General features: G+C 47.1%; 1 protein-coding gene across 2 annotated transcripts in view; it reads right to left on the bottom strand.

Annotated features, from left to right (window-relative positions):
• Nucleotides 1-2,409, bottom strand: part of DNAAF11 (dynein axonemal assembly factor 11) — a 72,980-nt gene extending 70,571 nt beyond the window's left edge. For both annotated transcript variants that reach the window (XM_047783227.1, XM_047783228.1), the window contains exon 1: nt 2,297-2,409. In XM_047783227.1, the coding sequence (XP_047639183.1) occupies nt 2,297-2,306 (10 nt within the window). In that variant the 5' untranslated portion in view covers nt 2,307-2,409. The remainder of the gene's footprint in view (nt 1-2,296) is intronic.
• Between the last annotated feature and the right edge of the window lie 12,622 nt (nt 2,410-15,031).

Below are 15,031 nucleotides of genomic sequence, written 5' to 3'. Positions count from 1 at the left end.
GCTCCCCTATGTTCTTCACAGCACTATTCACAATAGCCAAGAGATGGAAACGACCTAAAAGTCCATCTACAGATGAATGGATTAAGATGTGGTGCACATATGAAATGGAATACTACTCAGCCATAAAAAGGACAGATTAATGCCATTTGCAGCAACATGGATGCGACTAGAGATTCTCATACCAAGTGAATAAAGTCTGAAAGAGAAAGACAAATATCATATGATGCCACTTATCTATGAAAACTAAAATAAGGCGCAAACGATGCTATCTACAAAATAAAAACAGATCAGGGCCATGGAGGGCAGACTTGTGGTTGCCGAGGGGTGGGGGAGGGAGTGGGACGGATGGGGAGTTTGGGGTGTGAACTGTTACATTTGGAGTGGATGGGCAATGGAGTCCTACTGTACAGCACAGGGGACTGAGTATGACTGGGTCACTTTCCTGTACACCAGAAATTGAAGAAACATTATAAATCAACTATACTTTAATTAAAAAATCATTATCATATGAAAGAAGAAATCTGAGTATATGCAGGCAAAATTTGTAGGAAATAAAGTAAAAAAGATGAGTCGGGAAGGTTATGAATGATAATGTTTTGTAATGCTTGCAGTGCTGTTTAGTTTTTTGATACCTAATTTGCGATGCCTTTTCTGACTCTGAATAAATATCAAAAAAGTTTTTTTTTTTTTTTTTTAAAAAAGAAGGATGCCAGCTCTGTTCGGGTTCACATCCCAACTTACTATACACAGTGGCCAGGTGACTCAACCTCTCTGTGCTTCACATTCCTCATCTGCAAAACAGAGGTGACAACAGTGTCTACCTCACGATTTGTGCAAGGACTCAAAGCCTTAACACCCAGAAACCAACTGGAGCATTTTCTAGAAGGTAGCAAGTGCAGGGCAAATGTGAGCCATTAACACCTTCTCTCAGAGCCCAAGTTTTTTCTTCAGGTGTAAAGGGTTCAGTGGGAAGCAGTAAAAGTCAAAAATTTTATATCTTAGTTTTGACTTTATCGTGACTGATTTCTTTTCTTTTCTTTTCTTTTCTTTTCTTTTTTGGCCTCCCAGCCTCCATAGGCTTGATGTTCGATCTCAGGTGCCAGCCCAGGGCTTGACCCTGGACCACAGCAGTGAAGGCACTGAGTCCTAACCACTAGATCAGCAGGGAACTCCCATGACTAATATCTTTCAGTAAATGTTTGCCTTCTTCCTCAAAGGGAGATTGATTCTTCACCACTGTATCCTCAACGCCTGACACAGGGTAGGAACTCCAGTATGTCTAATAAGTTAATAATCTAACAAATGAAAGCGGACAGAATTCCGAGACCTGAAAAGGATAGGCTACAGAAAAGTAAAAAAAAAAAAATATATATATATATATATATATATATATGAGCAAAAGTAAGCATAAGAATCTCGGGTTGGACCATGGGATGGGAATAAGGGAGGGAAAGTGTGAGAAAAAATAACTGGTTTAGGAGCAGAGGGATCACGTTTACAATCACCAGCCCCCTTCCACCACCAGGCTGTCAGCTCTTCCAGGGCAGAAACCCCATCATCTACCACAATGTCTTGACATAAAGTATTCACTATGACACTCTTACAGTAAGTGATAAATTAGGTTGAACTGCGTAAAATTGCCACTTGGGAAGGTCAAAGACAGTGTCGATATTGGAACGGTTCGATCTCATATAACGGACTCAATCTAACATAAATGTCAATCCTGCCACCTCGTCTCCTGGTATATTTATAATCACATTGCCAACACCGTCTGTAAACAATATGACTCTTGCCTTCGTTTTGGAGATGAGGAAGTTGGGACCAAAAGGGGTGACGTCACTGACTCAAAGGCTCACTGTTGGAGATGGAGCGGGTAGGTCCGGAACCGGTTCTCTCAACCACTAAGCTACACTGCCTTCTGATAAGCCTCTGAGGGCTGTGGCACAGAGACGGTGACTAGCCCATGACCGCCGCCAAGGCGATGCGCGGGCTCGAACCCGCGAGTCTGATGCCAATCCCCAGGCCTTCCAAGGACCCTTCCAAGGACCCTTCCATAAGTCCGAAGGCTTTCTCACTCACCCCCACGCCCAGCCCATTTTCCAGAACCTGAGCCTGAGCCTGAGCCTCGCCGGGGCCCAGCTGCCCAGCCAGTCTGCGGAGGACCTGGCACAGCCAGATCTGCACAGGGCTGGGCCGGAGTCCGCCGGCAAGGAGAGGCGCCGAGGGTCCCAAGAGACCCGGGACAATGCCCAGAATGGGGACAGTCGAGAGCGGAAGGTGAGAGGGGGGCGCTTACTCCGGCCCATGGCGCCGCGCGGGTTCGCGGGCCCGGGAAGCTCGCCTCCACGACTCCCTGGCCACCTCCCAGTCGCGCCTCCGAGTATATCCGCGTCGGTACCCGAGTTTGGGAGCCATGGCAACGAGGACTCTACGGCGGCCGCACGGGGCCAGGCGAGGCCGCGTTTCCCGGCTCGGGAGGAGCAAGGAGAGACTCCCCAGAGGAGGGGCTCCCGGAGCAGAGAGGGGCTCCCCCGACCCAGACCTAGTCTGCTCCCCCGTCCCCACCCTCCACCTGCCGCAGGCTACTTCCTTTCCCCCAAATCGACTGGCCAGACTAAACAAAGAACCGCAGGATGCTGTTTCCTGAGCGGCGCTGCTTCCTAGGCGTGCCTCTTAGCCTGCCCGTCACTTTTTTTCTCTTTGTATTTTATTTAACGCCTTCCAGAGCCAGGAAATCTCAAATCGGCCCACAATCCATTTACCAGACGTGTGACCCTAAACTTCCTTAGCTTCGGGTTCCACTTTTGTGAGATGAGTACTGAAAAAACCTCCGAGGATCACTGTGAGGCTTTAATGAGATAATTTGAGTGAAGGAAAGACACTTTTTAAACAAAACAGCAGACTCGGTGTCTGGAGGATTGAGCAGGACACCCAGGAAAGGTGCCCCATTCTTTTGGACATTGAACCCTTCTTCATCTTGGGATCAATTCACCGAAATCTAGGATAAGAGCTCCTTCTGGAAGCAGTGTCTGAACAGATCATTTGACACTCTGGTGGGCTAGAGAAGAGATGTGGGTGATAAAACAGGCTAACCAGGAATATTTACTCTATCATTTGTCATGGGTCAGGCTGGGCTGGTTATGCTGTGTCCTTCCTCAACCCGACGTCACAGACACTGTGTTTCTCAGAAATGGAGGACCCAAGGGCCATGAGGGACAGGTGTACAGTGGGCTGACTGTTATAGCCCATTGACAGGAAGGGAAATTGGGAAATAAATCACAATGTGACAGCTCCAACTAAAGTCAAGTTCATTTCATTCAAACAAATGTGGTAGTTTAAAGAGCCCATGATGTGTGTCTGCTTATGCAAATGATTATTCAAAATAGACTTGTTTCTTTGGCTCTTGGAAATGTAACAAGATGAGCCGAGCGGGGCTTCCTGAGAAAACTGCTGCAACATATTCCATGTATAAGTAGAAATAAATTTTGAAGTGGGTTTTAAAAAATTCCAGTGACAGCAAATTAGGCCTCCTCCTTCTTTTGTGCTAGATAAATTCCAGGGACATTGACCTAGAAAGCTATTGGATTTTTATTATTATTATACAATTCAGTATTTTATGATGTGTAACTAATACTGTGGTTATAATTCCATTGTGCTTTGCATTAATTTTCCTTCCAAAGAATTTCCTCATTGTGACTTTATGACAAGTGAAACCAGCTCCCAATCTTACCAACACTTCGACAGTGTCAAGTCCTTCCTATCAGCACTTTGACTGTTTCAAGTCTTTCCTCCCATCTTTTATTTGGAATTTTCCAGTGGTGAATGGGAAGATTTAAACATGCATGGATACAAATTATGTTACATTCCTCCCATTGAAAGGCAGCATCAATGAACTTGGGCTTGCTTCTGACCACTTGGACCAATAGAGTACAAGGGGAGAGACACGATGTGATTTGCAGAGTGAGTTCATAAAAATCCGTGAAGCTCTCATTTTGCCAAACACTGACTGTTGGAGTCCTGAGTTGCCCCATGAGAAGTCTGACTTCCCTAAGGCCACCAGAAGCCAAACCCAGGTGGCTCCTCCAGCCAAGCCTCAGCCTTCCAGCTCTCCCGGTCCACATGCCAGAGGTTGAATGATCCTCTCATGGACCCTGTGGTTTACAGCCCATCCATCTCTGAATGTTCCTGAGTGATGCCACATGGAACATGAGAATCACCCACCCAATCCCTGCCAGAATTCCTGCCCCACAGAATCAGGAGATAAGTTTGGGAGTCATTTTGATATGACAGGAGGTAACTGAAATGAGGATGTGACCGCTGTGGCAAGTGGACAGGTCTCTTCCCTGGCACTCCACTGGGTGAAGTGGTTGGAAGCCCCTTCAGCTGAAAGGATGGATAAGTCCCTTCACTGCATGTTTAATGGGATGGTTTAATGGTGCTCAATTAAGTGCAATTTGTTAATTGCTTTTAATTAATGAAAATGTGTTTAATTGATCTGTGCAGGATAAGGAGATGCCTGCATCAGGTAGGAAACTGGACCCAGTGGTTTCTAAGCATCGTTTTAGCAGCCTCAGTCCTCTGTTCAAATTCTGATACACAAGACACATAAAAGAGGATCTGCTCTGCCTCTGTCACCATCCAAAAAGTCCAACATGTTAACACGCATGTTCACAGAAGGAGGATGCACTGATCTCAGAAGGCTGGTGATCAAAGCTTTTCCTTAGTTAGTTAATTTATTTGCTTCAAACTAGGGAGTTATGTCAGTTTTCTAGAACTTCCTGGAAGACAGTGGTAGCAGGTGCTGAAGGTCTAAAAAACTTCCATAAAAGAGGGAACAAAAATTATATCCACTAGTTTAATTTTCTCTGAGGATTGGGTAAACAACCAATTTGTTCAGTTTTAGTGTCAGAACACTTGGGTCCAGCTCACAGAAAACCTGAGAGTCACAAGACTATTTGAGAACCCCTGAGCTCTACCGGCTATGGACAAAGATACGGGACAGTGAAATCCACAAAAATTAAAACCGTATCTCCAAAAACATTAATCCTGCCTTAATATCATCTACGAGGGTAAACTCAAAATGAGGCCCCTGGGGAAACTGCAAGTAACTGCCAATTTTGCTAATGATAATAAGTTTATTTTAATTGCTAATATATTCCTAATTACTCTGGTTCTAAAATGTTTACTTCGCTGTCAGTCATCTTCTTTGATTTATGTTCTTTGTGAAAAGACTTTGTCATATCCATCCACCCTTTTCGAGCTCGGGTGGCAGCTGCTGAAAATGATCTCACCTTCCTTGTCACATGGCTCAGCTGGGCACCAATTGTCCGAAGGCAGAGAGAGGTCTCACCCCCAAACCTGCCAGAATTCATAGCTTCCCATTTCTGCTTCGAGGAAAGTAATATTTTCAAGGCTTTGATTGCATGAACAGAGGATGGATGCTGTTGATTCCAAATGATTTTCACATAAACTTTCTTGCTCTATCTCCTCTAAACCTGTGGGGGGGGGGTGTGCATGCATGCACACATGAGTATATCCAAATCATTGTTTCAAGAGTGTGACATAGTTAATGTCAGGATTCCCCATCTGGGTGGACATTAGAGGGTTTCATTAACTTTTTTTTTTTTTTTTTTTTTTTTTTAGTAAGCATGTACTGAGCCCCCAGGGCTGGAGACAGAGTGAGGACCAAGATGGAAAGGTTTTGGCCTTTTGGGAACTTATATACGCAGGGGGGAGGCAGACAGTAAACAAGTAAACAAAGACTACATGAGACAGCACAGGTGACATAACGGGTTATGAAAGAACAATGGGAGATGGAATGCGTTCAGAGGGAGGGCTACTTTGGGGAGTCAGATAGGTCACTTTTGGGGTGAGATCTGAGCATGAGAAAGAGCCAGTTATGGGAAGAACTGGAGGAAGATTTTTCTTCCCTGAGAGAGAGAAAAGTAAAACCTCGCAGATTGAAGGCAGCCTGGCTTTGCTAAAGGAATGGAGAAAGGTGGCTGGTAGGAGGGCACACGAGCAAAGAGCACATGGTAAGGAGTAGAAGCTAATGATCACGTAAGATTTTGTAAGGAAACAGGGTGTTATTCCAAATGTGATGGACGCAGACACGCCCAGAGGGGAGACCCGTGTGAAGACACAGGGAAGAGACGGCCATCTCCATGCCTGGAAAGGACCACCCCTCCCCGGCCTCAGAGGGAACCAGACCTACAGCCACCTTGATTTTGGACTTCCAGACTCCAGAATGAAGAGGGAGTACATTTCTGTCATTGAAGCCACCGACTGGTGGCACTTTGTTACAGCAGCCCAGCAAACGCATGTAGGAGTTAAGGAGGACCCCAGAAATTTGTATCAGGAAAACTGAAAAAGTGGCATTTCCATGAACTAACCTGGGGAAAGTTAACAAGTGGGAGGGGGGCAGATTTGGAGGAGACAGGACCCAGGACCTCTGTTTTGCACAACCTGAAATATGTTTTAGGCATCCAGGTGCAAACTGTGAGAGGACAATTGGGTCTGCGAACGTGAAGCAGGGGTCCAGGCTGGAGACAGAGCTGGAGTGGCCTTGGTTTGTGGGGTTACACTCACATGCATGGGTGCAACCACTCTAGGAGTGAGTTCAAACAGAGAAGAGGCCCAAGGACTAGGCCAAGGATACTCTAAACTTTGAAAGGGGGCCACAAGTGGACGAATTAACAAAAGAGATATAAAACCAGTGAGGTGAGAGGTCAAGCCAAGCAAGGAAAATGCTTCAAGAAGGTGGGTGTGGAGTTCCCGTTGTGGTGCAGTGGTTAACGAATCCGACTGGGAACCATGAGGTTGTGGGTTCGGTCCCTGCCCTTGCTCAGTGGGTTAACGATCTGGCGTTGTGGTGAGCTGTGGTGTAGGTTGCAGATGCGGCTCGGATCCCGAGTTGCTGTGGCTCTGGTGTAGGCCGGTGGCTACAGCTCTGATTCGACCCCTAGCCTGGGAACCTCCATATGCCGCGGGAGCGGCCCAAGAAATAGCAAAAAGACAAAAAAAAAGACAAAAAAAAAAGAAGGTGGGTGTGACTAAGTCAAAATCAAGCCAAGTAAGAAAAATGTTTCAGAGTTCCCGCCGTGGCGCAGTGGTTAATGAATCTGACTAGGAACCATGAGGTTGTGGGTTCAATCCCTGGCCTCGCTCAGTGAGTTAAGGATCTTGCTTTGCTGTGAGCTATGGTGTAGGTCACAGATGCGGCTCGGATCCCGAGTTGCTGAGGCCGGCGGCTACAGCTCTGATTAGACCCCTAGCCTGGGAACCTCCTCCATATGCTGTGGGAGCGGCCCTAGATAAAAAAGACACACACACACAAAGAAAGCTGCTTCAAGAAGGTGGGCATGACTAGGTCAACTCTGCTGTAAGTCAAGTCAAAGGAGGCCTGAGAACGGACCACTGGGTTGAGGAGCACTGAAGGTCACTACAGCTTGGACAGGGGCTGCTGTGATGGATGGTCAAAGTGAAATCTTGACTGAGGTGAGGTCAGGAAAGACTTGGAAGAGATGAACTGGAGACGCAAATAAGTAGAGAAGACAAACCTACCAAGGACTTTTGCTACTACTAGGAGCAGAGCAATGGAGGAAGCGAGTCGGTGTTAGGGGTGTGGAGTCCAAAGAAGGCTTAATTAGGACAGATGTGGTTCCAGCACAACAGGGGCAGCTGTTGAAGGAGAGAGGAAAATTCCTGGAGCAGTTCTCTGAATAGATAAGAGGGGGTGGGTCTCAGTGCATGAGAAGTGAGTCGGCCGTAGATAGCAACAAGAACTTTCCATCCATAGAAGAGGAAGGAAGGAGGGTAGGAACAGATGCTTGTAGGTGGCTAGACATGTTTCGCTGTGCCTTCATAACTGTTTCTACTTTCCGAGCAGAATTGGAAACAAGGCCATCAGCTAAGAAGGGGGCTCCGAGAGGATGTCCTGAAGGCTTGAGGAGAAAGGACAAGTATGAAAAAGTCACCTGGGGAGTCGGAGACTGAGTACATGGGATGGGGGCAGATGATCGCCAGGCACCCCCATACACACTTTGAGGGCTGAGATCATGACTTTAAAGAAAGCCAAGTACCATAGGATATCACTTCCATGTGGAATCTGAAATATGGTACAGGAGTTCTCGTTGCGGCACAGCAGAAACAAATCTGATTAGTGGATACTAATCCATGAGGATGCAGGTTTGATCCCTGGCCTGGCTCAGTGGGTTAAAGATCTGGCGTTGCCATGAGCTGCGGTCTAGGTCACAGATGCAGCTTGGATCCTGCGCTGCTGTAGCTGTGGTATAAGCCAGGAGCTGTAGCTCCATTTGACCCCTAGCCTGGGAACTTCCATATGCTGTGGGTGAGGCCCTAAAAAGGCAAAAAATAAAATAACATGAGGCACAAATGAACCCACGTACAAAGCAGAAGCATACTCACAGACATAGAGAACAGACTTGTAGGCTGCCAAGGGGGAAAGGGAAGGGAGTGGGAGGGACGGAGAGTTTGGGGCTGGTAGATGCAAACTATGACGTTTAGAATGGATACGCAGTGAGGTCCTCCTGTACAGCGCAGGGAACTATATCCAACCACTTGTGATGGAAGATGATGGAGAATAATATGAGAAAATAGTATACACACACACACACACACACATACACACACACGTGCAGGGCCACTTTTCTATATAGCAGAAATTGACAGAATGTTGTAATCAATTATCCTTTAATAAAAATTAAAGGGTAGTTGATGGTTTTTCTCAAGCCCTGTTCAGTGTGCAGGCAAAGATGTACAAGCAGGATAGCACTGGATGCACCCAGAGGTGTGGTCTTCCCAGGAAAGCACCCTAAACAGAGGGAAGTGCCAAGGAACACCTTTAATGCTCTCTCATGGGGTCTGAGGTGGAGAAGAAGAAAAATGAAGATCTGCAGAGGCTGAGAGTATAATGTGGTCAGAATCCACTGATCCTGATAAAACGGGAAAATTGCCGGTAGTGGAGAGATAGTAGGCTGGAGAGATTTTTTTTTTAAGTTTGATTGAAGTGGAGGTAATTTCCAAGGCTGTGATAATTTCTGCTGTACGACATGGTTAAAAGTGGAATGTTCACATTTGAGATTTTCGAGGGAGGTAAGGACGAGTTCTAGGGTTTGCCTGTGGACTGTGTGACTGATTCAAGGTGAAAGGCGAGATTATAAGCCCAGAGGTGGTAAGGAAAATGAGAAGTAAGACAAGAAGCATAGAAAGATGCTCAACATCACTGGCCATCAGGAGGGCGAATCCTATTGATGATGGGTCCCACTTCATGCCCACTAAGGCGTGGCCATCAGCAGAAAGACAGACATTACCAAGTGTTGGGGAGGGTGTGGAGAAACTGGAACTCTCACGCATTGCTGGTGGGAATACAACATGATGATGCTACTTGGGAAACAATTTGTAGTTTCTGAAAATGCTAAACATAAATTTACCACATCTCCTAGCAATTTCTTTCCCAGGGGTCTACCAAGGAGAAATCAAGACACCTGTCCCCACAAAGACTTAGATGTGGGAGTTCCCGTCGTGGCGCAGTGGTTAACGAATCCGACTAGGAACCATGAGGTTGCGGGTTCGGTCCCTGCCCTTGCTCAGTGGGTTAACGATCCGGCGTTGCCGTGAGCTGGGGTGTAGGTTGCAGACGTGGCTCGGATCCCGCGTTGCTGTGGCTCTGGCGTAGGCCGGTGGCTACAGCTCCGATTCAACCCCTAGCCTGGGAACCTCCATATGCCTCGGGAGCGGCCCAAGAAATAGCAACAACAACAACAACAACAAAGAAGACAAAAGACAAAAAAAAAAAAAAGACTTGGATGTGAATTTCAGGCAGCCTTATTCATAATAAATAAAAGTGGAAATAACCTGTTGGCGGATGCATAAACAAAATGCACTAGATGCATATAATAAAGTATTATTCTACCATGAGAAGAAATGAAGTTGTGATTCATGCTACAAGAAGAACCTTAAAAAATATGCTAAGTGAAAGAATCCAGGAGTTCCCATCGTGGCGCAGTGGTTAACGAATCCGACTAGGAACCCTGAGGTTGCGGGTTCGATCCCTGCCCTTGCTCAGTGGGTTAAGGATCTGGCGTTGCCGTGAGCTGTGGTGTAGGTCGCAGACGCGGCTCAGATCCTGCGTTGCTGTGGTTCTGGTGTAGGCTGGTGGTTACAGCTCCGATTCGACCCCTAGCCTGGGAACCTCCATATGCCGCGGGAGCGGCCCAAGAAATGGCAAAAAAAAAAAAAAAAGAATCCAGACATAGCAGACCATCTATCATGTGATTCCATTTCTATGAAATATCTAGAAAAGGCAGATCTACAGAGACAGAAAGTAAATTAGGGGTTGCCTGGAACTGAGGGGTGGGAAGGAGAAGTGGCTATAAATAGACGAGGGGCATATTTGGGGGTGATAACAATATTTTAAAATTAGACTCTGGTGATGGTTGCACAATGCTGTCAATCCACTAAAAATCATTGAATGATACACTTGAAACAGGTGGATTTTATAAGAGGTAATTTGTAATTCAATAAATCTACTTTTTAAAAAAATCAAAAAGGAAAAATAAAAGATACCAAGTGGCCAGAGTCTTAGAGGGGGGATCTCTGTGCATGTTGAAATCCCGAAGGAAGAGCCTTGCTGGAGAGAGTGACCGTGAGGGTGGTGCTAACGTCCTCAGGGAATGAGGGGTGGACCCCAAACTAGAGATTTCAGAGAAGGATGGAGGGACGATGACCCAGAAGTAGCCAGGAGAGGGAAGAAAGGACATCTCCCCTACTGCCAGGACTGGGCAGAGAAAGCCAGACGCTTGTGCTCATGACGTATATCTGACCATCAAAACAGCCCAGTGAGGTGGTGACATGCACACATCCTACACTTGGAGCTGGACCTCAGACCCTCGTCTTAGCTCGTCCAGTTTAAAACTGACCTCAGGCAAGCACCTTACCCTTCTGGACCCTCAACTATAAAATGAGAAGGATGGGAGTTCCTGTTGTGGTGCAGTGGAAATGAATCCGACTAGTATCTATGAAGATGAAGGTTCGATCCCTGGCCTCGCTCAGTGGCTTAAGGCTCTGGTGTTGCCATGAGCTGTGGTGTAGGTCGAAGACGCAGCTCGGATCCTGTGTTGCTGTGGCTGTGACATAGGGCAGCAGCTGCATCTCCGCTTTGACCCCTAGCCTGGGAGCTTCCATGTGCCATGGGTGCAGCCCTAGGAAAAAAAGAAAGAGGGAGAGAGAATGATGATCCCTCCCAAGCTCACAGGGGCGTTCTGAGGGCAAAACAACAGTCAGTATTTAGAAACCCATCTCACATTTTATAAGGAGCCCAAAGGAAGCTTTTATTCCCTTATGCGCTCCATTTTTGCTGATAAGAAACCTGAATTTCAGAGAGGTTAGGTGATTTGTCCAAAGCCACACAGCATGGCAAGTGAACATACGTGCTCTGCCCCCTCCCATTCTTCATGCTGCCTCCTCTTTTCAAAGCCACCTCTCAGAATCATTTCACTTTTACGGTTTTTATGCTGACTCTGAGACAAAAATAATGGCTAAGAATTGTTTCCTCAGTATTATGAAATAATCAAATCAGAGAATTTCTAAAGCTAAATTAGAATAAGCCTGGCCTAAAGAGGCATCTTGGAAAAGCTAGACAGTCATGTTTTCAGCCATGACACAGGGACCTCTTGCTCTCTTTCTCGGCACCAGCCCCACCATATTCCTTGCCAAGTTCTCCAGTGGGTCATGTCCAGCTATTTGCTCATTAAACAATGTTTTTTGGCCACAGGGTCCAGTGGTCTGATGTGGATCTCAGTTCCCAGACAAGGAATTGAACCTGGGCTGCAGTGACAAGATGCCAGATACTGATCCCTAGACCACCGGGGAACTCCCAACAATTATTTATTGAGTACTTTCTATATGCCAGGCCCTCTCCTGTACACTGGGGGTTCAATGAATCCCTGGCACTCTGGAAGCTTCTGTTCTGGAGAAGAAAAGAGGGCAGAGCAGCAGAGACTAAAGAAAAACCAAAACCAAACTCAATAAGTGAAGCCACACAACACAAATGAAAAAAATGGTCGTTTCTGAAAGTGAGACAGTTGAGTGACCTGGGGTGGTGGAGGTGAGTGGGGGAGAACATTCCTGGGGGGGGGGGAGTGGCACTGGGGAGTCCTCGCTGCAGAGGTAGTGCTTGCATAATGAGGAGAAGCTGGCCTTGAGAAGACCAGGAAGAAGAGTGTTTCTGCCTGTGTCCTGCAGGTGCAAAGCCCCTGAGGTGGAGATGAGCTTGTGCGTTGTAGGAACAGACAAGAGAGCAATGTTATGGCCATGGCATCATGAGCAAGGGGAAATGTAATGCGGGCAGAGTGTTTTCAACAGGAAAGTGAAGCCATCTGATGAGCATTTTAGAAAGATCGCCGCTGTAGCTGCCGTGTGGAGACTGGGCTGTAGCCAGAAAAGGTAGAAAGAGGAGAGGCAGGGTAGGAAGATTTCTCTGCTCTGGAATGAGTTGTTCCCTTTTCTTCAAATATTCTCTCGCATTGTCTGCACCTGCCAAACTCATACTCTATCTTCAAGAGTGTTTCAGAACTCTTTACAATGGCCAAAAGAGGGAAACAAGCCAGACGGTCCTTAGTGAATGATGGATAAATAAATGTGGTCTACCCAATAATAGTCAGTGGAATATTATTCAGCCATCAAAAGGAGTGAAGCAGTGATGCATGCTACCATACGGATGAACTCCCTTATGCTAAGGGAGTTCCCTGGTGGTCTAGGAGTTGGGACTTACTTGGCACTTTCCTCACAGTGGCCCAGGTTCAATCTCTAGTCTGGGAGTTGACATCCCACATCAAGCCACTTCATGCTGCAGCCAAAAACAAAAGCAAAAACACACAAAACCACAACAAAATCCCCCCCCCCAAAACATGCTAAGTGAAAGTGGCCAGACACAAAAGGTCACACATGTTACCATTCCATTTCTACAAAACATCCAGAATAAATAAATCCACACAGACAGAAAGCAGACCAGTGGTTTCCAGGGGCTGAGGGAAGGGGCACGGGGAGTGACGGCTCATGGGGTGCAGAATTTTGTTTGGGGGGATGAAAATGCTTTGGAACTTGATAGAGGTCATGGTTGCACAACACTGTGACTGCATTAAATGCCCCTGAATCATATGCTTTAACATGCTTCCTTTTATGTTAGTGAATTTTATCTCAGTTAAAATCATTAAAGAAAAAAAAAGTATATCCAATTTTTTTTTCGAATAAGCAAGATAAATCTAACTTCAGTTAAAAGGAAGCCTCCAGAGTTCTCTCGGGTAGAGTGGGGTCAGGATTCGGCATTGTCACTGATAGCTGGGGTCACTGCTGTGGCATGGGTTTGTTCCCTTTCCCAGGAACTTCTATATGACAGACAAACAGACAGGAAGGCTCCCTGGGGAGCTCCCTGGTGGTCTAGAGGTTAGGATTGGCCCTTCATGGCTATGGCCTGGATTCAGTCCCTGGTCTGGGAACTGAGATCCCACATCAAACTGCTACAGGCCACACTGCCCCTCAACCCGGCAAAAAAAGGAAGGCTCTATTGGAAAGACGCTGGGGTTCATCAGAGACTCTAGGAAAGAGCTGAGCAACCAGGCTGAACCAGGCTTGAGGGACAGCCAGCAGCCCTCTTTCTGGGCTCAACCACATCCTTCCTCTGTCCCTGGAAGAAAGAGACTCTGATTGGCCAACCTGTGTCCTATGCCTCCTTGTTCTCCAAGCTTTGGGATCATGGTCCTACTAAAACCTATGGATTGAGGGTGGGTCAAGGAGAGAGATGCTATGAGAACCAGGAGGGGAGGAAGGGCCTCTGGGCAGAACAAGCCAGCTGGGTCTGCTACAAACACCTTCAGCTCACGCATTCTTTCCATAGCAGCTGTCTGGTCGGAATTGACGGAGCCTCACCCCAGCGGGCACTGGCTGGGAAGCGAAATGGTCCTGCCCTCCAGAGCTTATCCTCAGGAGGAAAGACAGACACTGCACTTAAGCCAGGGGAGTACAAAGGATGTCCAGGAGGCTCTGTAATCCACGCAGATGGGGAGTGTCCCCCCCCTCTTCAGGGCCCCGTGGCTACCTGAGTCCCCTCCACCTTCTTGCCCATCACGCTGAGGTCACTGCCTCTTTGTCTGCCTCGCTCATTAGACGGTGAGCCCTGAGCTGTGTGGAGCTCAGAAATAACAGGGAGGCTAAGAGTTGAAAAAAAGAGAAGGAGGGAGGGAGTGAGACACAGTCAATAATGTACTTGATGCACTAGATTTACCCTCGATTTTAGTTTGTCCTGCTTCCTTTTTTTTTGGGGGGGGGGGGCTATGCCTGCAGCACCTAGAGGTTCCCAGGCCAAGGATCGAACCCACGACACAGCAGTGACACCACTGGATCCTTAACCTACTAAGCCACCAGGAAACCCGGTCTTGCTTCCCTTTCGATAAAGGATCTTTAAAGCTAACTTTTATTGTGTGGCCCTCTTGGCCCCCACGTTGGGGGTGGGCGGGCCGTGAAATAGCTTTCTTACAGGCTGACAGATGATGGCACCACCCTTACAATAAATCACAGCAGGGAGCTGGGCCTGTCATGGCTGAAGCCCTCTGCTTCCAACAGGGCAATGATGGCATGACTGACCCCAGATGGTGGCTGCTTCCTTGTCCAACGTCCTTCTCTCTGGGTGGCCCGTTTCCATTTCTCGTCAACCTTGCAACCAAGACAGTTTTCTTGGCTCGACACCAGGATGTTGGCAATGACGGTCTTTGACTTGAGGGATCACGGGTAGCTTTTTTCACTTTAGCTTATTTGAATTTTCTCGTTTTGATGGAAATGAAATGAGGATGAATCCCTTTCGAAAGGAAGAAACTTTACTTGGTTATTTTTAAAGTGAATTCTTTTTCATGCCAGGATGTAAGCGCACTTTCTTCTTTGGTCTCCTCTATGTCAGAAAAGTGATACCCCCCCCCCTCCCCTGCCCCCCGCCAAGCCTTAGAACCACAAAACATGA

The sequence above is a fragment of the Phacochoerus africanus genome, chromosome 6 (assembly GCF_016906955.1).
Source record: "Phacochoerus africanus isolate WHEZ1 chromosome 6, ROS_Pafr_v1, whole genome shotgun sequence".
NCBI classification, from domain to species: domain Eukaryota; kingdom Metazoa; phylum Chordata; class Mammalia; order Artiodactyla; family Suidae; genus Phacochoerus; species Phacochoerus africanus.
The sequence above is the reverse complement of the archived record's forward strand: the minus strand, read 5'-3'. Positions and strand labels throughout refer to the sequence as shown.